Source organism: Andrena cerasifolii, chromosome 2 (assembly GCF_050908995.1).
Source record: "Andrena cerasifolii isolate SP2316 chromosome 2, iyAndCera1_principal, whole genome shotgun sequence".
Lineage (NCBI taxonomy): Eukaryota > Metazoa > Arthropoda > Insecta > Hymenoptera > Andrenidae > Andrena > Andrena cerasifolii.
The window spans coordinates 24,592,014-24,618,050 of record NC_135119.1 but is presented as its reverse complement, the minus strand read 5'-3'; the positions used below and the strand labels follow the sequence as shown (position 1 = coordinate 24,618,050).

Genomic DNA, 26,037 nt, shown 5'->3' with positions numbered 1-26,037 from the left:
TTTCAATTTCCCCCCTCGCGGAGCGTTGCGATACGTCGCCCCTCGTAAATCACCGATAAATTCATCGAGGACTGACGATCGCCGGCGTCGCGCTCTCGTGCAGCATCCCCCGCGGAGGATAACGAGACCGCTAGGAGGATCGCGTTTCTTGCCCGTCTCAGCGAGCTCCGTGTTTCGGCGTCGCGACGATTTCCTATGATTTTCCACGGGAAACGGCACCGGCGGCGGTCGAAGATTGATCGACGGGGCCGGAAGAGAAACGAGTGCACGCGGCCACGGAAGATCGCGTGCCCGTCGTCTTAATCAAGAAATTTCGGGGCAGGCCACGTGACCCGCCGCCCATGAGCAGGGTGTATTTTGTCGTGGGCCATTTCTGGGGTAAATTACAGCCACGCAGGAGTCGTTACGGCTGCTTGAATGCCGGTGAAATGGATTGTGCCAGGGATAAAGAATGAAAAATTGCCGCCACCGGTTATATCGCGTGTATTGTCCGACGGTTTTCTGCCTGTGGCGGAGGAAAAAAAGAGGGGAAATTCCATTTTTCGTTAACGCGCGCCGGTAGTTGTCGCGCGATTAAAACTCGTCGAAAGTTATCGTTATTACCGCGAAATATAGTTTTATTTTCCTTTCTCATTGCTTTCAAGATGTTTATCCCTCGCTTTAAACCGATTCTCGGAATCTCGAACGATCTTTTGAGCGATCAAGTGGCTCTACCTTTTTAAAAATATGGCGAGTGCGAGACGTGGAGCTTTGAGAGAATCAAGCATGTGACTCGGGATGAGCTCCAATCGCTCGAGATATTTATTAATCAATATTAATGTCGTACAGGGGGAGAAAAAAGTACAAACATTGCAGTCACGGTTTGTTCAGGGTGACATAGGTATCTAGTTCGTGCCTAAATGGATCGTAGAAGTGTACGAAGAAATAGAAAGTGTATCACAAAATGTTTCGAATGGAATACCTACTGGAGAGTTTGGAGTTCTGTTTCAAGCAAGTAGACTTGTGACTTTCTATTCCGTCTAGGAATTCATTTTTTCCCTGTTAATCAAGAAACACGGTAGTGTCTCGCGCTAAGTATTCACGCAGCGCGATACACAGAGTGTCTATATTACGCCACGACCCGCTATCAAGAACCCTTCGGTAACAGAATCTCAATAATGGTTGACCCGATTAGATTTTGAATGGTCTTAATACAACAAGAAGATATTGGATACAAAGAAGAATATTTTAACTCAGATGTGTTTCATATTTCTAATTGTTGGCGTTACAAGTTAGAATATGCTTCAAAGTAACTTCTTGTTGTATTACTTGTTATACAGTTACGGTCTACGTCCACTGATACTTAACATAGGGCAAAGTGTCTATCAAAGACTTTCAAATTCTTGTCGCTTACATGCACATTTGTTAGTTTTATAAAGAAGAAGGACTAGTAGTTGGATTGAAGCTGATGAAGTGCAAATTAAAAAAAGGCATTGGCCCAGGGGTGCTAAAGATCTTTATATTTTGTTCTTAGAAAAAAACGATAGTAAATAAATAAGCCAACAAAAATGACCACGCTATGGAACAGCTGAAAGAAGAGTGCTGCCATTCGGCACTTGAACTTCTTCTGTGGCGGGCTACATATTCTCCTGTAATTGTCTCCTGTAATGTCTCCAAAAATTCGAATTGGGGGTGATTTCTTCACAGACCTTTCCAGGGGGTGCTGGCGCGATTTTTCTAATCATCACCGTTATTATTCTCGTCGCTATTATCCTTATTATCGTTGTCCAATTGGAGAACGCGGCCCATTTCCGGGGAGACGTACAGCCACCCGGGGGATCGTTATTCGCTCGGTGAATGGAGCGGAGGAAGCAGGATACGCCCGGTAAGGAGGTCGCAGCAAAGTAATGACTCGTCCGTGAGAATATACTCCGCGTAATTTCGCGTTTCTCAAATCCTTCCGCCGTCCCTGTGCCCGACCGTCGTTCGGCTAACGAAAAGTAACGCCACTGGATTTTCGCGAATCGCCACCCCATTTCGTTCTCCTCCGCGAAGCTCTCCACCGCGACCGTTCCCTCAAAGAAACGTCGCTTGTCTGCTTCAAAGATCGGCTTTATGCATTTTCTTGAAATAATTAACCACGTCTTTTTTTTTTTGGTGCACAGGTTTGTGATGGGATCGAAAACTTGCTCCACCTTATCATCATCGATGTTACGCCAAAATGTTTTAAAAGAAATTATACCTTGCACCAAAACTTTTTCAAAGGAATTTTGGCTCCCACCAAAGTTTTTTAAAGTACATTGTGGTTTCCAGCAAAATTTTTTAAAAGAAATTGTGGCTTCCACAAAAATTTTTAAAAAAAATTGTAGCTTCCATCAAAAATATTTAAAAGGAATTGTGGCTTCCACTAATTTTTTTTTTTAAAGATATTGTGGTTTTCACCAAAACTTTTTCAAAGAAATTGTGGTTTCCAGCAAAATTTTAAAAAGAAATTGTGGTTTCCAGCAAAATTTTTAAAAAAAATTGTAGCTTCCATCAAAAATATTTAAAAGGAATTGTGGCTTCCACTAATTTTTTTTTTTAAAGATATTGTGGTTTTCACCAAAACTTTTTCAAAGAAATTGTGGTTTCCAGCAAAATTTTAAAAAGAAATTGTGGTTTCCAGCAAAATTTTAAAAAGAAATTGTGGCTTCCACTAATTTTTTTTTTAAAGATATTGTGGTTTTCACCAAAACTTTTTCAAAGAAATTGTGGTTTCCAACAAAATTTTAAAAAGAAATTGTGGTTTCCAACAAAATTTTAAAAAGAAATTGTGGTTTCCAGCAAAATTTTAAAAAGAAATTGTGGTTTCCAGCAAAATTTTAAAAAGAAATTGTGGTTTACACAATTCCCACTTGAATATGAGTTCAGTTCCAATTTCAGTTGCCATTTTCAATTCCAGTCCGCTTCAAGTCCCGAAGCAATACCAAATTCGACAATACCTGCTTTGCGATCTCTGATAACCAACGTAATAAACATCTATCCGCGCTTTTAACTCGCGCGGGATATTCATCCGTTATTTTATTTATCCCCGAGCGAGACGCACGGAGCACTCTCGAGTATATTCCACCGCATTTTTTGCGTAAGGATTCTTTCATTATCTCGGTAGCGGGTGAGTCTGGAGGCACGCGGAAATCCTTGATACAGTGCCGCTAAGAGATATCGCCTGAATTTATTGATATTAAGCCGCGCTGCCGATGAAATACGAAACCCCTCGCTCGTATTGTCTCACTTCCGGGCCGCCTATTTCCGCCCTCTCTGACAACAGAATCTTTAATCGGCCTCGGTCCACGCTCCCGCTTCCCCGATGTAGCTTTTCAATTTATTCGACTCCGAGTTTATCTGGCTTACCTGTTCGAATCTTTTTCCCCTTAGCGGCTGCCTGTATCCCGTCGATACTACTCATTACCAAAATCCCGACTAGCTAGCGTCGTCGCAACCTGCAAACTCCTACAGTCATCAAGCCCTGCGTTACTCGATACGTTAGGAAACACGTCAAAGCTACAAGTCGAGGTGTCAGAACGATGTCACTCCGCGGCCGGATGCACCCCCGGTATCCAGCCACGTTCCGTTGCGCGCTCGGAATCGCTAAAGCACCGAAAGTCCCGCTGGAGTAGCGTAACCGAAGCTCAGGGCCGCGGAGCAGATTGGAGGGGGATGGTGTATCCGAAGGTGGAACAAGGTCCGCGCGATTCCCCGCGGAGGAGCAAGAAAATCGGCGGAAAAGAAGTCATTCGTCAGATCGGCCCCGGGTTTCGAGGCTGAAATCGATAGCAGGTGGTGGTGGGTCCCTGGAGCGAATACTCCGACCACCCTTCTACCCTCAGCCCCGTCTCACCGTCGCCGGCCGCCCTCCGGAGGCATTTATTTATTTCCATGCGGTTTGTATGCCGCGCGTTGCCTCCCCCGCGTTTCAGGGTGCCTGGGTTGGGAAGGAGGTGGCTGGCGAAGCTCTTGGGCGAGGGGAGTGGGAAAGGGATGGGCGAAGGGGGAGAGTGGGTCGCGCGATTCACGACGGGCTCGTAAAATCCGCGGGCGAGACTCGAAATCCGTAATCACAGTTCGCGCCAGCCGCTCCCGACTCGCGACGGAGAATCTCACCCTCGGGGGCAGAAGGGGCGTAGCGAGGGCAGCGGAATGGAACGCGGCAGCCGGAGGAAAAAACGGGCGAGTGTTTCGTGCTGGCCCACCAACGCCGTTGGCCCCCCATCCATCGCGAAATCGAATCTCCTCGGGCTCCCTGCCGCTCTTCCGATGCTGTTAACGATAAGGCGCTGGGATCGCGCGTAAATAACCACCCCCCACGGCTGCGTACGTCTGAACGAGGCTCCTCCTTCGTTTTTGGTGTTTAATTCCATCTCGAGGAAAGCTTGCAGAAGCTGCTTTGTAGCTCGGTTAAGAAATACAGTAGATACTCGTTATATGTCCGTCAGAAATATTCGTTATATGATTGTCGTCTCGCCCCACCAACTGGAGAGATCTCCCTCGGAACCACTCAAGCGTGAAATGCGACACGAGTCAAAGCAAACCAACCCTGAGATAAGACACGAGCGAGCGTACCGGCGCACAGTGGGGAAATTTTGCGATTTTAAAACTACAGAAATGAAACTTTTGAATTTTACTAATTTAATACAAATGTCAATTGAAGAACTATATCCATTTTCGTGGTCAAAACCTCAAAACTTATTTTTAATATATAAAATTCGGCACTTTTACGTTCTAATGTATGAGAAACTAAATTATCCGAAAAACAGCACTCACAAAAATTACGAACGATAAAGATTTTTTTATTATTTACATTTATACACTTTTTTCTTTGTTGGAGCATGCCTCTGCTACAGTGCAGCAGGGCTTAGCAGAAGGGTTATCGCTTCTGACGACAAACAAACATACATAATACAAAAAATCAAACAGGGGATCGAAGCTGAATAAAATCGTTTAAAAAAAAATAAAAAGGTTTGTAATGTTTAACATGTGAACCAGTCTCGGTCACAGTTATGTCGTATGTTAGACAAGACACACTGGATCGTGTTTAAAAAAATGCATATAATTACAAGATTAGCAACTATTAGCAATTAATAATTGCATTTGTAGAATCAAAATAGTCCAACGTAAAATAGGAATGAAAATCATTGCAGGATATTATGGGATTGATAACTATTTTATGTATTGAAAATTGATTCTTATATGAAAAGGTTATTTTGAATTCAAAAATTTATTTTTGTGGTTTTGGCCATAAAATCGCGAAATTTCCCCACTGTGCGGCGCGGCCTGGTTTTTAAAGACCACAGGCTTCATGTCAAATTACATGTTTAAGTTTTTGGTTTTATTCTTATGAAAATATTTTTAACATAGTAATGAGTTTTTCTGATGAAAACAAGGCCAAACACGGTGTGATTTGGATCATACTGCCAAGGGAATATCCCCAACCCGGAAATTAAAAAAATTATGAATCTGAGAGATATATAAAGGATATATAGATATATAGATGTGAAATTGACCCCTCAAAATCCGGATATTTTCTGATTTTGTGTGATTTATTTCGCGAGCTATAAGAACTGTAGGTTACCAAATGATAGTCCTAATAAAAAGAAGTAACTTTTGTCTGAAAGCTTTTTTTTTATTTCTTACAGTTCGCAAGTTATAACACAAAATTGGAAAATCACTGGGTTTTTAGGGGTTAATTTCACACCCATCGAGGGCAGGAATTTGGGCAGGAAAAAACAAAGCCTGTATATCCTCGACGTATCCCCAAAGTTTCATAATTTTTAGAATTTCCGGGTTGGGGATCTTCCCTTATGAGTCAATTTCATATTCGACTGTCAGCCATTCCTTCTCATTCGCTCTCACTCTTTCTCACTCGCTGTCCTTTTCTTCGACTGCCGATTGCCTCGGTGGCAAAGCATACAAGCGAGCCTGAGGCTAGGCAGTATCGCTTGAATAAACAAGCCAGCTCGAGCTAAAATTCGCAACCTCCTACTCGTTATATGTTCATGCGCGATCCCGAGAGTTGAACATATAACGAATATTTACTGTACAAGATAATTTACTTAAACAACGATAATGAAAGTGTCTCTCTCGAACCCCCGTGTCTGAAAAGTGCACGTATCGATTTTAAGTTCGGTGCAAGTTTCACTAATTCTGTTCTGAATTATTGAAGTTGAAATTCACTCGGCGCGTACGCGAGGTGTTCGCGTCAGCCGAGGGAAAACACGGCTCCGACATTTCCTCGGCGCAAGGACCAACTAAAAAGCCCCTTTTTCTCGGCGACGCTACAAAAACTTTTCCAAATGACACGCGTCAATACCAGCGTCAGCTCCCCGCGATAAGCAATGCCGGAGGAGCTCTTAAAACGCTCTCTTCGCGTTTTTATTATTCCACGAGCACGTCCCCCCCGGCTGCGGAGGATAAATTTTTTTATTCCGCGTTAAAAGGAGGGACATCTGTTCCATGGACCGAAAGGTGCTTCGCGAAATATTCTGCCGAGAGGGAGAAATTGGGAGGGGGTGGCTTGGAAAGTGGAGCAAGGAGGCAGCAACGAAGCGAGTCGCCGAACCACGAATCCAACTCGATTATTTTCTCTTCCCTGTCCATGGAAAGTCGAGAGAACGAGTGCCACAATTAGATGAATCAACACCTCGACGCTAAAAAACGTCAACGACCGCTATTGTTTGCGGAGCTTTTACTTAAAGACGCGACTAGCAAAACGCTACCCGTGTCCGTCTGTCCCCACCGCGAGAGGGTTGGATCCCCGTGGAATAATATTTTTCCTACTCTCCCTCGTCGGTCTGCTCGTCTAAAATCTAATTAACCCCTCGTTATGGACCGCACACTTAAGGGCCATTTTATGTATTTATCGCGCGGTGTTTTCGTGGCAGCAGGCGGTCGCGCTGGAACGGAAGCTAAATCGGTGTTGTACGAGCAACGTCCAGAAGGGAAAGCTTGCTCCGCCGATTGATTTATTCATCGAATGTCCATGCTCGAGTCTCGTCTACGTTTTAAGCTATTGTCGAATCCACACGCGATGTTGCTCCGCGATTCTTTTTCCACCGTGAGCCATCGTGGGCCACTGCGGAGCTCGAGTTGTCGCCAATCAGGGTCTGCTGCTTCGCGAGGAATTTATTTTTAACGAGCTTGTAGTTGCACGAGTAGAAGTAGGGCTCTATTGCGAATCAAACTTCCCACTAATTCTCTTCTCAGATCAAAGTCGTTAAATGAACGGTAGGGGGAAAAACTGGGAATGTCCATTTTGAGATTTATAGCATATTTTATTGTTGGCAAGAGGGTCTACAGAACTGTGCAATCACAAGGGGTTCTAATGTCCAAATACCCCCGCAAGATAACATTAAAGATTTGGTAGACTTTTTTGTTCAGAAGGAAATATTCATTCTGCTCTTCCTTCACATTAAAATATCCCCACTCTTTACCTAAGAATGAGCTCCTGATGTCAAAGTAAAACAAGAAATTACTTAAGAAGAAAATTACATAAGAAAATTAAATTCATTGAAGCTTGTAAAGTATTAAAACTTAATTTTCTCGATAAGGCTGTTTTGTGATATTCCCTGCTTTCCCCTAACCCTTCAAATATAGATGGAATAATAGATTCAGGCAGAAAGAAGTCTCCTGCGATCTGGCCAGCCGAGTGAGTAGAACTGTGACCGAAGGAAAAATAAAAGCGTCGATTCAAACCTCCGATTCTTCGTCCCCCCGCAGAATAGTATCGAAGCAACAGGACGAAACACAATTAGCCACTATCAAGGACCCACGGCGGAGTACAGAGCGTGAAAAGAACAACGGGCTGCGACGGAACAGCGGCGGACAAAACGTGAAAGACCGCAGGGAGGGCGCGACGCCGCGACAATGCTCCGGCAAAAAGTCGTATTTTCGATTCTGCGCTGGACAGAGTCGACGAAGCGGCGACTGGTTTTCGGAAACGCGCCCGCGAAAATGGATCCCTTCCGCTCGAAATGCACAGTCATGTGTGTCCCCTGGAAGGGCAGCGTTTCGGCGTGCCCGCACGCGCAAGAGAAAGGAACGAGGCACGAGGGACGTCCCAGGCTTTCGATTATCGTCGATAACTCGGCTGGATGTATCCCTTCCGTGCTATGGCAGTAGTTTCCGGAAATTCGCTTCGCCCCCGGGATTATCCCGTCCCGGGAATTCCCATCTCGACGCCATGGCTATGCGCCCTTCCCTCGGTTCAACCCTTACACTCGCCCGCGCATTCCCTTCGCCATTGCTTCCACGGATCCTGACCCCTTTGTCTCTTCGTGCCCCGCTACGATTTGTCTCGAATTACTTCGTCGGGGAATATCACGTCGCCTCATCGTCCCTTTTTTCTTCTTTATGATAATAGGACGCGTGCTCCTGAAGATCTGTACTATCCTGGGGAAACGAAGTGGCGCGGAATGGGGTTACGCGGGGAAGAGTGAACGTTCGCTAGGGGTAGCTAATGACGGATGTAGCGGTGCTGTAAATGGGACTGTGTACAATGACTCGAAGTTCTTTTGTCGAATTATGATTGTGGTACCTCGCAAGTAGTGTTCCTTCTCGAGAAATTTTATAAATGCTTATTTCTTACTTCTCAAGAAATACTAGTTTTCTCGAGAAACTTGAGTCTACGAAAATTATTATAAATCTCATTTATTTTCGGAATTGAATTTTTAGTTAGTTCAATTTGTATATTACTAGTTAATCGCGAACGTGTAAACACATCTACAATTTATAATAAATCTTATTAGTAGCATTAGAACCTGTTTGAATTACAATAGAAAATCTTAGAAGAGAAGATTCGACGTTATTCACTGGTGAAGGTGCTCTTAAATTGTTTTTTAACAATTTAGAAAAATGGTGTACCTACTGAATTAAGTAATGAGTTTCTTGTGGCTATTAAAGAAGAAATATCGAAAAGAAGAGACAAAACTATTATGTCCCTTATAAAATTGTTGCATAGTTAATGGAGAATCTCTTGAAAAAGATTCAAAAGACGCGTTTGTCATTTAATATCCGCGACAGATATGTATATAACGCTAAGACAATTTTTAAGGAGCTAGACTTTTCGGAAAATATAGCAGTAACCATGATTCTCCTGAAAGTACTGTAAAATTGAGTCCTCAAAATGGTGAATTACCATTAAGAAAACAATTAGAGATTGCAATCGCAGAGAGCCTCCAAGAAATTAATATCAACCAAGAAGACGATAAATTCTGGACTTTAATAACGGAATTTCATATTTTTGAGTCCACTGGAAGGACACCCAATTTACCATAACTTTTGGATATGCTACATAGGATTAAGTCAACATCCACGCAAAACGAAAGAGAGTTTTCTACAGCTACAGATTTTATCACAAAAAAAGAGACAGATGAAAAACCATTTTAAAATAAAAAAGTAATGTAAATTAAATTAAATTTCACTTTGCACAAATTTTGTATTAAATAAATAAATATATCGATTATATTTAATATCTATTTTTTCATTTATACCAGGTTTGTGCAAATTAGACAGGAATGAACAATTAGATAAAGTTTTCTTGTGTTTTTGATAAATATTATTAACATTATTCCAAAAATATAAATTTTGTAATATTTTTTTCAATTTCTCGAGAATTCTCGGGAAGTATGATCTGATTTCTGATTTCTCGAGAAACAAAGAATATCGAGAAATCAGGAACACTACTTACAAGGGAACACCGCGAACCCGTGCTCAACCTCAAGCCAAGAACCGCCCTTTATGAATGCGAAAACTAACCTCAAAGTCAAATAGGCACTCCCACTTTTCTGCGTATAACTCCTAACGTACAAGAGATAGAATAAAATATTTCCAACAAATATTTAATGGTACACTGAGCTTTGCAAACTTACGTTAACACAATTTTGAAAAAAAAAATTTTTTCGTTTGGGAATTTTTTTAAAAATTCTTTTCAAAATTTTATTAACGTGAGTTTGTAGAGGTTATTGACCATTCAACTTTTGTTTCTTGTAAGTTTCTTGTACTTTAGGAGTTATACGTGAAAAAGTGGGAATGCCTATTTAACTTTGAGGTTACTTTTACCATTTTTACTGTCTTGAGTCACTCTATAAACCCACAAAGTTGCATTCCAATCGGTGAGCAAGGGTTGCCTTGCTAGCGATACTGTTCCTAGTAGTTACTCAAACTTTTGCCGAATTGCATGTACCCTACCTTCCTTTACTCCCCTAAGTACGAAGCAGATAGGTTTGACTAATTTGCCTGCGTGGATTGTTTCAGAATGCACGTTTCCACCGAGATGGGAAGGCACCTGGTTCCAGAGCGGTGTCACCCACCCGATCGTCATCTCCAGAAACGAGCTGTCCGGAAAGGGCAGGTGCCTGCACAGCGAGGGCGACAAGTTCCTCTTAGTGAACCAGTGAGTAGACTTGGCATAAATGTCCCGCCTGAAATTTGCTATAAAATTGATGAGTCCTTGTAGAAAACACTGTAAGAGTGCCAAACATCAAATCCTACATGTACCATAGTATTACCATTGACGCGTAGAACATTTTCCGACAAACTTTTTTTTTAATTTTGGCACCTACTGTATTTTCCCGAAGGACTATTCCATTGATATTGTCGCCAACACCTCTGCCCCAACAGTATAAAAAAAGGGGTGCCGCGGAATTGTAATGCTTTCCCCCTAAATCACCACCCAAGCATCAAGTCCAATCGAAAAATTCCAGGGGGTAGAAAGAAGTACCAAACGCGAAGGGTTAATCGTTGCGCGAGTTCCCAAGGACATTCCAGAACAAAAAATCGCGGCCGATTCTTGGCGAAACGTCGCCTCGTTAAAAATAGGCGATACGTTCGGGAGTAAGTTTGAAGGGGGAGGGGGGCTGGAGGGGATTAAAAGCGGGGGTTTGCCGCCTCGCAGTCGTAGCTCCGGAGTGGCACACGCGAGAGAAGGAAGAGAAGTCGGGGGAGCGTCGTTTCGCCGCGTAATGCTCGTGTCACACGAGCTGCCCCAAGTTTTCGTGGAGATTTCTATCGCGCTCGCCTGGCAAAGTGTCCGATCGATATGTCGACGAGCGAGATAAAAAAAGAAGGCGGAAGTTGCGCGGGGCCAAGGTGCCGTGAGACACGGGCCCGGGGGGGTTGAAATTTAAACTGCGAGTGCCGGCAAATATTCTCCGCGCGTCTGAATGCCGAGGCACATTAAGGATGAACTTCAGTAACATTCAAAATAAGCGAAAATCTTTGAAAATTGGAGGAATCAATCTTCATGCAATAGTAAAATCCTCCGCAAAATTTAAGAAAAATTGATTCGGTAGGTTTAAAATTATTTAACTTTCAATTTAACATGTATTCTTAGGGGAAACGCAATATTGAGAATATAACTACAAAATTAAGGGTGAAATAATAGGCCAAAGGTTTTTAAATCTTGTGTATGGAAAGATCAAACACTGAACAAGATTGTCACAAAAATTCCGGACAATTGATTCGATGGTTTTTGAATAAATGAAAGAAAATGACACGGAAAACTGGTCTTTCTTGGATTGTCAGCTGAGTAACTGTGAAAGAGCGGCAACGCCGCAATCGGCTGTAGCGGCGGGAATATTTGAAACACGTTACTGCGTTTTGTTCCATATTCGTGGCAGCTTCTGCGGTCTTTAATGAAAATGCGTAATTATCAGTATATAGACATGTGAATATAATTTTCATGTTCATCTTTTGTCAAAAAGTAGAAAATTTCCTTGCAATGTATATAAACCAGATGAAATGGCAATAGTGTTTTCGTGGGAAAAATGAAGCACAATTTATTTTTAACCTTCTAACTCCCAGAGTTGCACCAGAAAACACTCGTTTTAAAAGTGCGTAAAATTTGATCACCTGTTTATATTTAACTTGTGAAATAGGGATTCAAGAGTCTAGGCCTTAGAGAGTTAAACAATGTTCAACAAATTTTTGAATTATGAATTTTATATGATAATAAAAATAGGAGTAGAGCTAATATGAAACGGGTGAATTCCTGTGCAAGAAATTAAAAAAATCGATATAATATTAGCAATATTTTCATTAATAGTATTTTATTTATATTTATATTTATTTAGCTGATTGTGCTTTGAACATTGTGTTTCGCGTAAAATGCCAACAAAAATTGTAGATTATGCGACACACACGCGATGCGATTGAACACGATTGAAGCTCGCGAGTATTACCAACTGCTGCACGAGAATATTTTCTCATTGAGCAGCGTTGCCACGATCGCAAGGAATTTCCGACTCATGAAGATTATGTATATATAATAGTTTTATTAATATAATTAAGATATATATGATCAACACTCACCAAATACAACACATTGGCACACTTTTCACTACTTTTCATATAAGTAAAAAGGAAGATTATAGTCTGATTATTTCATTTCTAGCAGTTGCATTTCAGGTACATTCCATCAAATAAGTTAATGATAAATCATAAAATATTCAATAAACTGGCAAAATAAGATTTAAAAAAAATAAGAGCGAATTCAACTGAATTTGCGATAAAAATACACCGTTGCCATTTCTGACTGGTTTTCATCGCAGGAAAAAGCCTTATTAATATCTCGGAAATGGATTAACTTTTGGCTAAGATTGTCACTGAAGTTCCTCCTTAAACACGCCGTTTAATGAGAGGAATTATGATGCAATGAAGGTTGATGGAAACGAGGTCGAAGCATCCCCCTACCGTGCACCAGACGTTAACGATGAACCGCGTCGACGGAAGCTGCATAACTGTCTTTTCGTGTAGCCCGCCTCTTTCGATTCAACCTACAGGGGTAGAATGTAAAAAAAAAATAAACCGACTTTTCCGATTTCTTACAGTGCGCCCCCCCTTAAGGGTGTTGCGAGCGTGAACTTGATACTCCCGTTTTCTCGCCCCCTTCGTTAAGCACGTGACGAGTTCAAGCCTGTTTGCCGGGATCAGGATTCTTATCAGCGGGCGTTAATTCGGTCAATCGTCCGATACGTTTTCGCGAGTTTCCCGCGCGGCGAAGCGCGCTGCCATTATCCTACGACCGGGGCACCCCCCGTTAATCCCGAGTCGTCGCCTAACGAGAAACGGAGGAGAAAACAACGAAGGAGAAAAACGTACGGGTGAGGGGGCGCGGGGGGTGGAGGGAAAGCGTTCTAATTCCGTCGAGCGATATCGAATGAAAGGCCTGAATAAGAGAGACCCCCGTTTCCGTTCTGTTCCAGAAAATCCTGCTACCGTTGCGTCGTCATTCACGAGAAGCACTCGAACGTTCTCCAGTACAAAGAAAGTAAGTATCACAATCCTACCCGTTCCACTCCCGAAAGAACATTGGAAGACGCCCGCTCCCCTTTCTCTCTGCCCTGTTTCGCGCCATCCCCGTCCCCGTCCGCCTCCCGATAGCCGTTGTTTCGACCCGATCGATAACGATTTCCCCGGTGGCCCGGGGAAATCCATTCATTAATTAGAATGCCGATCGGTAATTAAAAGCTCGAAGATGACGAGAAGAAGGGCGAGGAACGGCGGGAACAACAGCCATAGCTGGCCGGAATAATTCTCCGGGAGGAACTTAACGACTTTCGTTCGTTGTGCAAACCCCGGGGATGACGAGGACGAGGACCAGGATGGGGGGGTGGGGGTGGAGTAGCAGCTGGAGGAGGTGCAGGAGAACGCGAAGAAACAGGCAATAGTTCTGCTAATTCTCAGCCAGATGGAGAGGGGGGGTCTGCGAGCCTCGTTTACAGTGGAAAAGAAGTCGAGAGCACTTTGGCGGGATTCTATCGTGCAATCAGCCCCCGTGCCTCGTTAATACGCCCGACAACAGAATGGATAGCGAAGTTTCTGGGACGTGATAATGGTTCTCGTTCCGGATATTTATCGAGGATCCTCGTGTAGATCGTTGCAGATTATTGCGCGGCTTCGGTTCCGCTGCCCGAGACCGCCTCGGTCTCCGAACCTCCAGTTTATCAGCCCTGCTTCGGGCACATTGTTTTCCATTAGCACGCCACATGCTAGTTTTCCATGGTTTCGTTCCGAGTGCCCCGGGGGTCATCGTGAATTGGACACTCGGGGGACAAGGTCTTGGTACCTCGGGGTCACTAAATTGCAAGATCACATCATCGACTGGAATTCTAGATAACTTCGAAGCTAACTCCCTGCTAAGTTCTAAATCTGCTATCGATGCGCAAACTAGGATAGTACGGCACTACGACAAATAACCTGTGGAGGATCGTCGAATAAAGAAGGTCGTGAATTATAGACTCAGGTCGAAGGTATATTAAGCCATACATCGTTTATGGATACAATGCACTACTCCCCACGATTAAGAAGCATCTTGACCCACCTGTCGGTCAATAGATTGAGGACGCGCTAAATATTAAGAATGCAGCTTTCTGTTTTCATGAACCTTAGCTGGAGAATTTAAGTGGACGTGCCACGCGATGTATTTCGATTATTTCAGAACGAAAGTGGAGATTGATTCGCGTTGATTAAATATCCAATGGACTCGAAGAAACTGTTTCGCCTGCCAGAATTTGACGTGCGCCTACGTCGAAGAAGGGGTGTCTCAGAAATCGTTGAATCTCGAGAAGCGTCTCGTCCGCTTTGAAGCGTCTTCGCTCGCAAAGGGCGCTTTCACCCCGCCTAGGATCCAGCAACGACGTTTCCTGATAATTCTATTCGCTCCGGCGTAGCTCATAGACTATACAAGCCTCTCTTTTTTCTCCAAACCTGCTAACGACACTTTGATCCTCGGACTGTGGTTGTAAGCGATGCTCTCCGTGGCGAGGGGAAACGAGTTAGGTGGCTGGAGGGGGTAGTAAATATGGATCCGGATAAAAAATGGGTTAGGGGCGGGTGAAGAGAGGGTGTACGTGCATGTACAAGCTCTTCCAAATGAAGCGGGGACAGCTTGCACAGATTTCGACATAATCCAGTCAAAATTTTAGGAAAAAGAAACGAGGGAATCATCGAAAACAAGATTCTTAATGAACGTTAACTTTGTCTCAAACGTTCACCAGCAACTCCTCCATTGAAAAGGGTGGAACACTTTATTAACCCTTGAACGGTGGATAATTTACTGCTCGTCCAATGCAGGTCCATGTTTCTTTTTTTGAATCCTAATAAAATAATTTTATTCGTGCACTCCTCAAGACACTCTAAATTCTTGTGCTGCTCCAAAGATTGTATCTTCTTCAAAAAATAATACTACCGATAAAAGTAGCGCGTGTAGTTCGATATTAAAGATGGGTCAAAATGGACCCCGCACCCGTCATTCAAGGGTGAAACCATTAGAAACGTCAACGTGCCTGTCAGACCCCCAAAAGTATACTCGCGAGCCTGAAATGACCAGTAGGGGGGTAAACGAAGCTGAAGGGAGAGCAACAACGTCAGTCAGGTGGAGTTTGGCAGTGGAGCCAGGCTGAAGAGGAAAGGAGAGGGTGGATTCGATATATGCAGGCTGAAAAAGAGGGACACCGACCTCTGGTACCGCCCCTCCTGTCGCCCGTTCGCATTTTTCGACGATTTGTCAAAGTCCCTCGGGTGCCTCTACCTCTCTCTCTCCCGCGCACAGGCACACCCTCGCCTCCCGCCCCCTCCTCCTTTATCGGATTTTAATCTGCATAGTGTCACGCCGCAGATACCGTCGCCTGCAGGCTGCATTCGGACCGTCAGCATGCGGGGAAATGTGGGTCGTTTCTGTGGAAAACAGGGGGAAAGGAGCGGACAGTGACAATGGGATTGGGAAAAGGCTTGTCATGCTCCGGGCGACCCAATGAATGGAAACGCGGACTCTACCGATGATGCCTGTGAAAACACGAATTCGTTGCGTTCTGTGAAAAGACACGTACCATCGCGAGACGAGAAGAAGAACGACTACCCACAAGCTGAAATGTCACAGGGGCAAGGGGAATCGCGCGCTCGCTCCACCTTATCCCCTCCAAGAAGTTGTTGTATTCCGTATTTTTCGTATCACTTTTATTTTATTAAATAACTTTATACAAATAACGGAAACTAAGACGATTACAGATAAATACTAGATTATAGATTCAGAACTAGATTCTCGTGTCCAGACTATTCGGACTGAAGTGCTCAAGTGCTTCTAGCTGGAAGAATTGCGTGTAATATATATATATATGTACAGTTTTCGGTAAACTGAAAAGTGGGGGTTGTCCTGAGTTTAACGGTCGTTAAGGGTTGAGGCATAGAGATCGAGGTTCAAGGATGAGTAATAGGGTACGGATAAGGTCATAAAAGAAGGACTTCAGGATGCTTACTATTGCTATCTGGAAAACTAACGCGCTGACTAATACTTTATATAGATTTAAATGACGTTGGTATACAACAAAGTCCTACTTTTCGGTCTTAGCGGCTGTCCATATCCGCGGGCTGTAGTCTAGTGAAATTAGACGGAAATCTGCCCAATCTACGGAATAATTCCCACCAAGCAAAATTTTAGTATGGGCCTTTATTTGGTAAAAATTTTACAGAGGGTTGAAAAAAGAAAACGTTTTTCGCGAATATCTCGTTATCTAGCAGTTTTGCGACAAAAATAGTTATTACACAATTTACAGCCTAGGAAATTCTCTACAAAAAAGGTGCTATGAGTTCTTTTCGTAGGAGTAATGAGAACGTCAGCATCAATGGATGTAGCACGTGTAAAGCGAATAGAAAGAACAACAGTAGGTTTATTGCTGTGCTGTCTCAAAAATTGGAAGCTGCCAACATCAACGTGAAACACGCTCAAGACGATGCAGACGTCCTCATTACTCCTACGAAAAAACTCATACCACCTTTTTTGTAGAGAATTTCCTAAGCTATAAATTGTATAATGACTATTTTTGTCGCAAAACTGCTAGATAACGAGATATTCGCGAAAAACAGTTTTTTTCAACCCTCTGTAAAATTTTTAGCGGCGCGGATAGGGACTTTTGACATATTGTTTAAAACGACCAAATAAAGGCCGATACCGAAACTTAGCTTGGTGGGATTTATTCCGAAGACAGATCCTAATTTCCTGGACTACTGTCGTGATTTGTTTCGTTCGCATTCTGCGTTACGCGGCGGACTTTGTTGCAAGGAATTGGGTAGGCGAGCGGGCGATTCCCCTTGCCCCTGTGACATTTCAGCTTGTTGGTAGTCGTTCTTCTTCTCATCTCGCAATAGTACAGGGTGTATAAAAATTATATTCACGACCACCACAGCGAGATTCTACACCTCTGGGTCGGTGGAGATCGGTTAAAAAAGTATTCTACTCGCGTTGAGTAAAAAAGGAGCCACAGATCGTGACCCAACCGTTCTCTTATAAATCGATGTGAAACTTGCGATAATTCTTACGCTCATTGATAATATTCTTATATTACGGTATCGACTAACTAATGTGCCATTGACGAAACAGCACAAAATTAAAATTTCCCTATGGAAATCATTATTCATTGAGTAACAATGGAAAAATGGTAACATTGTTTTTTAAGAGATCGGTTGAGTTGTGATCTACGATTCCCTTGACACTCTCTAACCCAGGTCCGTCCAACTTTTGCTCGCCTCTCGACGAGTAGTACACGCCACGATTAAAAAACTTGACCTTGCAAAACTGGGCCACGGACCATTTTACGGTCCACTTTTCTAACCGATCTCCACCGATCCGGAGGCGTAGAATTCCGCTATGAGAATTGCGACAAATAATTTTGATACACCCGGTATATACCGGGGATGAGATTCAATTCGTGAATCATCTACAAGGTGATCCACCCATGACCGGCAATTGCAAAAAACTAAGTGTCCGCAAATGAGCCTTCGCCCGCATTAACCCGAACTTGACCAACTAATCCTTTCCCCCGCGGACGTGTTCCCAGAACGAGCCGGAAAGCTTCCACCAGACTTAACCTGACCCCACGAAACAAGCGTGCCCACGCCTCAGCGACGTCCTCCCCCGTTTCAACCCCCAAAGCGCCGGGCCGTTTCCACCGCGAGGCTCTCCGCGTTCGTTAAAAAAAAACTCGGCGCATTCCCATCTGCTCATTACCGAACACGCTCAGGGGTAAATAAAGCGCGACTCGCGCTTCGAGCGCGCGACTCGACCGTGAGCGGAAAGATTTCCCGGCAAGCGTTCAGCGGAAAGTTTAAGGGGCGGAATTACCGTAGGCCCGCAGGGGGCGGCGCGCTTTGGATTTAATTGGCCGGCGGCGAGGACGCGTTTATCGCGCGAGTCGACGTGGCCGAGTTCGCGCGGATAAGTCGGCGCCCGGGACAAGGGATTGCACTTTTTGCGAGTCTTCCAGTTTCGAAATTACGCGTCGCTTCGTCTGGACAGCTTCCTGCGACGGGCTGCGCGCGGTGGAGACGGAATTTGACGAGCCGCGACGGCGAGTTGTGTTGTATTAAGGGGAGAAGACCCTATACATCCACCGAAAAGTCCAAAAGAAAATGTTTTCCACACATTGCTTCTAAAACGTTTCGAAAATACATTTTCAAAGTTATAGACAGAAATTCAACTCGCTTTAAACGCGTCAAAATTGGCGCCAGGGATAACTCAAAAATTATTTAACCGATCGGCTTCAAATTTTGCACGTTTTTAGTTTATAATATTCCTCGGAACATGAACCTAAAGGTTTAACCAAATTATTCGTTTCAACCCCCCTTTTTTTACAAAGAAAGCGCTTTTTGCGAAAATCACACTTAATCGTTTGAAACTCCGCCAGTTATAAAATATGCAATTTTCTTACATCATTTTAGGTTCGTATTCTTACAATCTTAATATATAAAGCAGAAAATGTTTGTGTGTGTGTTTGTCTGTCGCCTAAAAACTTTCGAACAGTAAACTCTGTAATCACGAAATGTGTCCCAGCTCATTATGCCTAGCTAATCCAGATGAATGTGACTATTTTCACAAAAAACTAAATAAATAAATAAATTCTTATGAAATCAGTTGCTAAATAAATTGAAAAAAATTGTATTGGTCGCTACAACCGGCGCCGCACCTCGAAAAAAAACCTATTTACGACACCGCTCTACTTATTTTGTATTTATCATATTTTTACTGTCATAAAAATTTGCTTCACTTGTTACAACGTTAAATCAAGTACTCTCAAAATTCCGACAGAATTGGCGCGTTGGTATCTTTGCGAAAAATTCCTAAAACCTGATTAGAATATAAGCCGTTTATAGGGACTTCTCTTAATTCGCATTAATTTTAATTTCGCAACCCCGTTTCGGCGATACCTTCGGCCGCGACTTCCCTGGCTCCCGCGGAGGCGAATAAAGCGCGGCTAATTAATCAGCGGGAGACGCGACTTTGGAAGGGCAAATTAATTATGTCGAAACGCCGCGTGGACGCAATTTGGTTGACTGCGGGCGGTACGGAGGCCAGGGGAAATGAAAGTCGATCCTAATAACGAATAAATGATGATGAAAATTTGAGGAGCCGGCAAGAGAAAGGGTGACTCGAAGCGGGCATCCACGCGAGAATAAATAAATAAATGAGCTGGCCGAGCGAAACAGCCCGGGGAAACTTGGAAATAGGGGGAAGACACGGCATTGCACTTTTTCCATTTCCGCGCTTTGAAAATTACATCGTTATCTCTGCCCGGCGTTCTCTTTTCTTTCTGCGGCGCCACGAGATGTTCGTTTATTTGAATAATTTCTAAACTTCGTTAGTGTCGCCCGGAGAGGATTTCTGTTTCCGCGAAACAGATCTCGGCTTCTACCTAACCCCCGCGGCCCTTCGAGGGGAAAGAATTAGAAAGGGATCTGATAGCGCGCCCGGCAACGGCCAGGGAGCACTCCTCGGGAAGCTTTCAATGGGTGGAAACGGAACGGAAGGTATAGGAGGGAAGAGAGTCGATCGCCTTTTGATTTTTCCTCCAGCTGCGACAACACCTGCTCGCGAAAAAGTTGCCCAAGTCCCTGAGCGAGCGTCTCGCCACTTTTCCAGCCGGAAGGGAAGAAATCGCGAGGAATATCCTCGGTTAAAGTTACTCCCCGGTATGAACTTCCTACTCAGAGAAGATTCGTCATCGTCCGCTTACCCCCGCACACCCTCTTCCGCTGGCCTTTTTCCTTCTCTCCGGAGGGCCGACTTCCTGCCAAGCCCGCCCCGCACGGCCAGAGAACTTATGGCTGTTCTGGGGAAGTTAACGCGTCGAGCTGTCTTTGCGCCGTGTACATGTCGCGAATAGGTGTCGCTGGAAATTGCAGAGCGAGTAATTGAACGACTGCTACTCGATTTACCGAACGTGTCGTAAAGCCCGCTTTATGGACTGGGTCTATTAAAATTGGAGTGCGGCGCTTGTTAGGGTTAACTGGATTTATTAAGCCAACTCGTGACATAGATTTCATTCGCTGTTCCAGCTTACTGCAACAGCAGGAGCTCGCTGGCATCCCTGTGCTCGTCCATCACGGGGGATGCTCTGCTCTATTCGATGTTCCGTGAGGAGGCGACACCTGTGCCGTGCCCTTTTCGCGGCCCTATGACCTTCTCCTATAACCGGGGTCATGGGACCTGCTCCGTGCCCGTCAGCAACGTCGACACCTGCACCGACGACAGCAGATTGCTGTTCAGATACCAGGCGTGCCCCGACATACCTGCCTCTGAAAGCGCAGGTGAGTACCCTTCGAATTTCTGCAGTTCGGGTTGAATAGGATTAAGATAAGGCTTTTAAAAGATCTTTTAGGCGACCTTTATGCTTCAGAATTGTGTGTTTAGAGCTTTTAAAAGAGATTGGGGATTAAATTTCTGTGAAACACATTGCGTGTACCTTCTAGTGGTGCACGCTTCAGGGGACTAACAAGGGAAAATCCCGAACCCGAAAATTAAAAAAAAATCTGAAACTTTGTGGATATGTAGGAAATTTTCTTCTGATTACAGCGCAATTTTTTTTTGCTGTCCAAAATCACACTAACGGGGTGAAATTAACCCCTGAAGATTCGGCTATTTTTCGATTTTATTTTCTAACTCGCAATCTGTAAGGGGTAGAAAAGAAATTTCAAGACAAAAGTTACTTCTTTTAATTAGATCTATCAAATGGCAAAAGTTTTATCGATTGTTTAAACAATTAGAAAAAAGTTAGAAACAAAAATATTTCTTCTTCAGGGGTTAATTTCACCCCGTTAGTGTGATTTTGGGCAGCAAAAAAAATTGCGTTGTAATCAGGAGAAAATTCCCTACATATCCACAATGTTTCAGAATTTTTTGAATTTTCGGGTTCGGGATCTTCCCTTGTAAGTAAGTAGGCAGTCAAATCGCTCGAAGATCAAGTATTTTTTGGGGAATTAAAGGGTTACAACACTTTGGTGCGCCAAAAAACAGCTGTCTTTAAGACTTTTTGTTGAGAAAATAATAAAGGAAATGAGGAATCTGTTACAAAGCATTTATTGTACAATTATTGAAGTACAGTAAGCTTCTTTTTTGGGCGCGCCAAATTGGTGTGCAAGATAACTGCAAAGCAATTGGACTTAGAGCAATAAATCCAACGTTTTCATTTTCTGCATGATATTTGCTAAATAAATATGTAGGGATTTTTTAAAATATGTTTTTTTATGAAAATTATAATCTTTTGAAAAAATGATGTCATTTTTTATCTTAGAATTGAGTATAATAGTGTCCGTAGCAAAGTTAGTTTTTAATATATCGCAAAACCGCTACATATTTCTTTAGATCGTTAAATTGAAAAGATCCTCTCAACTTTTCAAGCGAGTCGAATCAAAATTGTAGAAGTTATACTGCACACGGATTGTAAAAACATCATTTCGAGAAAATCGCGAAGAAAATCTTTCATTTTTTTACCATTTTCAATGTGATGTAACCACTCTCATCTCCTTGTAATTAATTCACAAAGAATTCTTAATTTTCGAGCGATTCGACTGCCTACTCCCCTTAATTCCCTAAATTCTGCCTTTTGTTATTTAATTCCAACGCGCCACGTGTCACAACTAACTGCTTTGGGGGAAACTCGAAAAAGGCCCTCGAAACTTTCAACCATGCGTTGGTTAGCCCTACGCTCGACGAATCGTTGAAATGGTCAGGGGATGGCGCCGCGATTAGAGGTGATTTTCGCTCGTGCATTCGTTAGTCGCGGCCCTGGGACTGGGGCGAGCTCGATTTCCGGAGAAGGGGGACGACGTTTGCCATTAGACGCACATCCGATAAGGGACTCGCGTGGCTAACGATTTCTGTGGTGGAAAATTAAACGGAAGGGCGGCCGGGGGAAAGGATAAATGGCCAACGTGTCGACCCTATCAAGGATGACTCGCGGAGAAGTCGAAGACATCGAGATTAACGATTCGATGGCGTCTGGTGATAGCAGAGACGCAGATACACAGAGGAATTTGTAAACTAAAACGTCCCACCCTTCTCGGACGCTCCGTAATCCGTGCAGCGCCCTGCGCGCGGTTCAAGTGAAAGGGGCGCAGGGGTTAAATGCTTGGACGACCCGAGAATCCTCCCTTTCACTCCCTAACGAAGGTCTCCGACTCGCAAAACCGCCGACTCGTTTTGCCCCATTTGGACTTCGTTAAACTTCTGTCCCGGATTCAGCGGCGCGGGGAGTTTCGATCGGAGTCCCGGCCGCGAGGACAGTTTCCCTATTTTCGAAGGGCTCCTCCCCTCTCGCGCACGAGGGCGCAATCATAATGGCCCGGCGAACGAAGAGGCAAAGTTTCACGGCTCATCGTCTTCGGCCGTTCCTTGATCGTCGTCGATTAAGGAACGCCCGGAGCTGCTGGAACCCGAATCCCTTAACGAATTTCGGGGAACAGTAGGAATGGCTCGCTCGCCAGTGGTGGGAAGCCACGAGTCACCGGGGAAAAAGAGAAAGCCGCTCGCAACGTTAACCGCGTTTCATCCCCAATCATCGGTGCAAAGTGTAATCGAAATGGCGCGGGGCGCACAAAGGGCGGACGCGGCGACCGCGCGCCGATTTGATTTTTGAAAATTCTTCGCGTGATCGGGCCGACCCCTTCCGCAGGGGTGCCAAAGATACGTCTCGCCGGTTACAGTCGACCGGAATTGTTTTCACTTTGACGGACATTTGCCCGAAAAACGGGCAGGGCTATGAACGCGTCGACGTTAAATCGAATCAAGCTTCGATGTAAAAACGTAAAAACAAAAAAGAACGGTGAAAAATAGCGGCGGGTGGACCGATATCGGGCTGCCCCCTTTCTGTCGAGTGTCGCCCTTTCCTGTTGCCTTTGTCAACGATACCTTCGTGCGCTCTGTACAGACTGAAACAAAATGTGAGGGCACCTGGTCGTTGCGTTCCACCTTTTCTTTTTATTGGGTCGGTACGAAAGTCCCTTCGCTTTTTTTAAGCTATCTATTTTTCGCTATTTTTCGGGGAAAATTTGAATCTCTCGACGAAAAAGGGGCTTCGATCAAATTTTGAATCTTTCCCACATTGTTGAGGCTTGTACCGGATTGTCTATGATGCACCGATATAAACAAGTGGTAGTCGGGAGGAGCGATGTCTGGGCTGTAGTGCCGGGTGAAGTAGGACTTCCCACTTCAATCGAAGTAGAGTTCCCCGTGTTACGGCCGCAACATGTGGCCGCGCATTGTCATCGAGTAGAAGACCTTTCTAGCGATTGCTTCTCACCCGAGGCCTCTTTTATTCAATGCTGCCTTTAAACGCATTAACTGTTGGCTGTGGCATTCAGCAGTAACTATTTCGCCCGGTTTCAAAAGCTCGTAATGGCAAACTCCCTAATGGCCTCGTCAAATATAAAGCGGAAACTTATGTCCGTGGATGTTCGATCACTATCGGTCATTTTGAACTCGGAGTATCAAGAGACACAGAGTGTCTACTATATTACGCCACGACCCGCTATTAAGAACCCTTCGGTAACAGCATCTCAATAATGGTTGATCCGATTAGATTTTGAATGGTCTTAATGGATAGCTTGGGTTTGATTTACATCAGAAAAGTGTCTTCGTTTTGTTCCTACGTGCCTTATGAGCTGAGATATTTCAATGCAAAGTTGCAATTTTACGTTCTTAAAATTAAGCATCGTCGTCGTGAAGCGTAGTGTCGAAATGTCTCTCAGGTAAACGTAACCTAGCTAGTGTGGTTGTTTATGGGTTTTGTAAATGCTTATGTAAGAAATTAGTGAAAGTGAAAAGTACTAAAGCGAATTAGTTCTATAAGAATCATCTAATCAAAGTCATGTACGACGATAATTGCAGTTCCAGTGCGTGCCTGCCGAATTTGGTATAATAAGTTTTTTTGCAATAGATTGATAATAAATATAATGCAGTGAAATAAAGCAACCTTGTAATTAGGTGCGGAATTTTAACTTACAACACCAACGATTAGAACCATCAAACATATCTGAGTTGAACGTAAATGAACATGTAAACTACTACAACATTATGAAAGTCTTTGATAGGCACTTTGCCTACGTTAAGTATCAGTGGACGTAAACCGTAATAACTGTATAACAAGTAATACAACAAGAAGATATAGGATACAAAGAAGAATATTTTAACTCAGATGTGTTCCATATTTTTAATTGTTGGCGTTACAAGTTAGAATATGCTTCAAAGTGTCTAATATCTTCTTGTTGTATTACTTGTTATACAGTTACGGTCTACGTCCACTTATACTTAACATAGGGCAAAGTGCCTATCAAAGACTTTCATAATGTTGTAGTTTACATGTTCGTTTACATTCAACTGAGATATGTTTGATATTTCTAATCGTTAGTGTTATCAGTTACAAAATGCTTCAATGTGTTTAATATCTTCTTATTGGAACAAGAAGATATTGTTGTTGTAACAAGAAGATATTGGATACATAGAAGCATATTATAACTCAGATGTGTTTCATATTTCTAATCATTACAAGTTAGAATATACTTCAACGTGTCTCATATCTTCTTGTTGTTTTACTTGCTATACAATTACGGTCTACTTCCACTTATGCTTAACATAGGGCAAAGTTAAGCATACCAAAGACTTTCAAATTCTTGTAGCTTACATGCACATTTGTTAGTTTTATAAAGAAGAAGGAATGACTAGTAGTTGGATTGAATCTGATGATGTGCAAATTAAAAAAAGGCAATGACCCAGGGGTGCTAAAGATCTTTATATTTTGTTCTTACAAAAAAAAGATCATATACCCAATTAGAAAAAACTGTTTATTACATTATTGCTTTGACTTAAAATTGAAAAGCAGCCACTAAAAGGCTGATAAGCTTCTATTTCTATTTTCGGCGAATTTTTCAAATCTGGAGCTACCCCTGACTCGCAGCAGGATAATGGGTGCAGTTTCAAAACTTGCAATAAATCGGTCAATGTTATCGGATTTGCGTCAAACGTGCACCAAACGATGTAGCATTTTTTTACGTATATTACACATCGTAACTCAAAAGCTGTCAAAAATGGAGGTGCACCCCTCTCGCTACAGGGTGCTCGATTACAGTAGGTGTTCTCTGTTCTAAAGAACACCTCCCCTTTCGTGGTATCAGCCACACGAAAGCCACAACGAAGACGTCCCCGATTACTCTCCACCCTTCTTTCGTCGCGCTCTGTCGTCGTTCCAGCAATGAGCGAGAGTATCCACCGCGAAAGGCACTCCACAAGCGCAACCCTGTTGAAATGAAGCCATTGAAGGAGCAGGGAAAAAGATAGGAGCTTGGTGGAAAAAGCTGAGAGTCCGATCGACTGGCCGGAAGCAGGAAGGGCATCAGAGAGCGAGATTTCCGCGTGAAAAACGATAGCCCGATTCCTCAGCTGTCCACCGCTGGTCCCCGCAAAGGAGAGCCGTCGCGTCGACGCGAAGAAACCAACAATTATCGGTCCGCTGGCGCCGGATGCGGCCCTGAAAGGGCGCGAATAAAGAGGTCGATGTTATCGACGGAACTGCCGCGGCAGACACCCTCTTCCTTCGTCCTTAAGCAACGTCCTAGCCGCGAAGCTTCCCAAAGAAGCAGAAGCCGGGATCCCGGGGAGGCGCGTATCTAAATCACATCTCGCGGAAAAGTCGGCTACCTCTTTTTCCTGTCGCTTCTTCCTTCCCAGCCCGCCACCCTTCTGCTTCTTTATCCTCGTCCCTG

General features: G+C 43.8%; 1 protein-coding gene across 1 annotated transcript in view; it reads left to right on the top strand.

Annotated features, from left to right (window-relative positions):
• LOC143378743 (uncharacterized) overlaps positions 1 to 26,037 on the top strand; it is a 373,081-nt gene that overhangs the window by 267,686 nt on the left and 79,358 nt on the right. Inside the window, exons 4-6 of the mRNA XM_076830684.1 lie at positions 10,267 to 10,405; positions 13,215 to 13,279; positions 20,338 to 20,589. Of these exons, the coding sequence (XP_076686799.1) occupies positions 10,267 to 10,405; positions 13,215 to 13,279; positions 20,338 to 20,589 (456 nt within the window). The remainder of the gene's footprint in view (positions 1 to 10,266; positions 10,406 to 13,214; positions 13,280 to 20,337; positions 20,590 to 26,037) is intronic.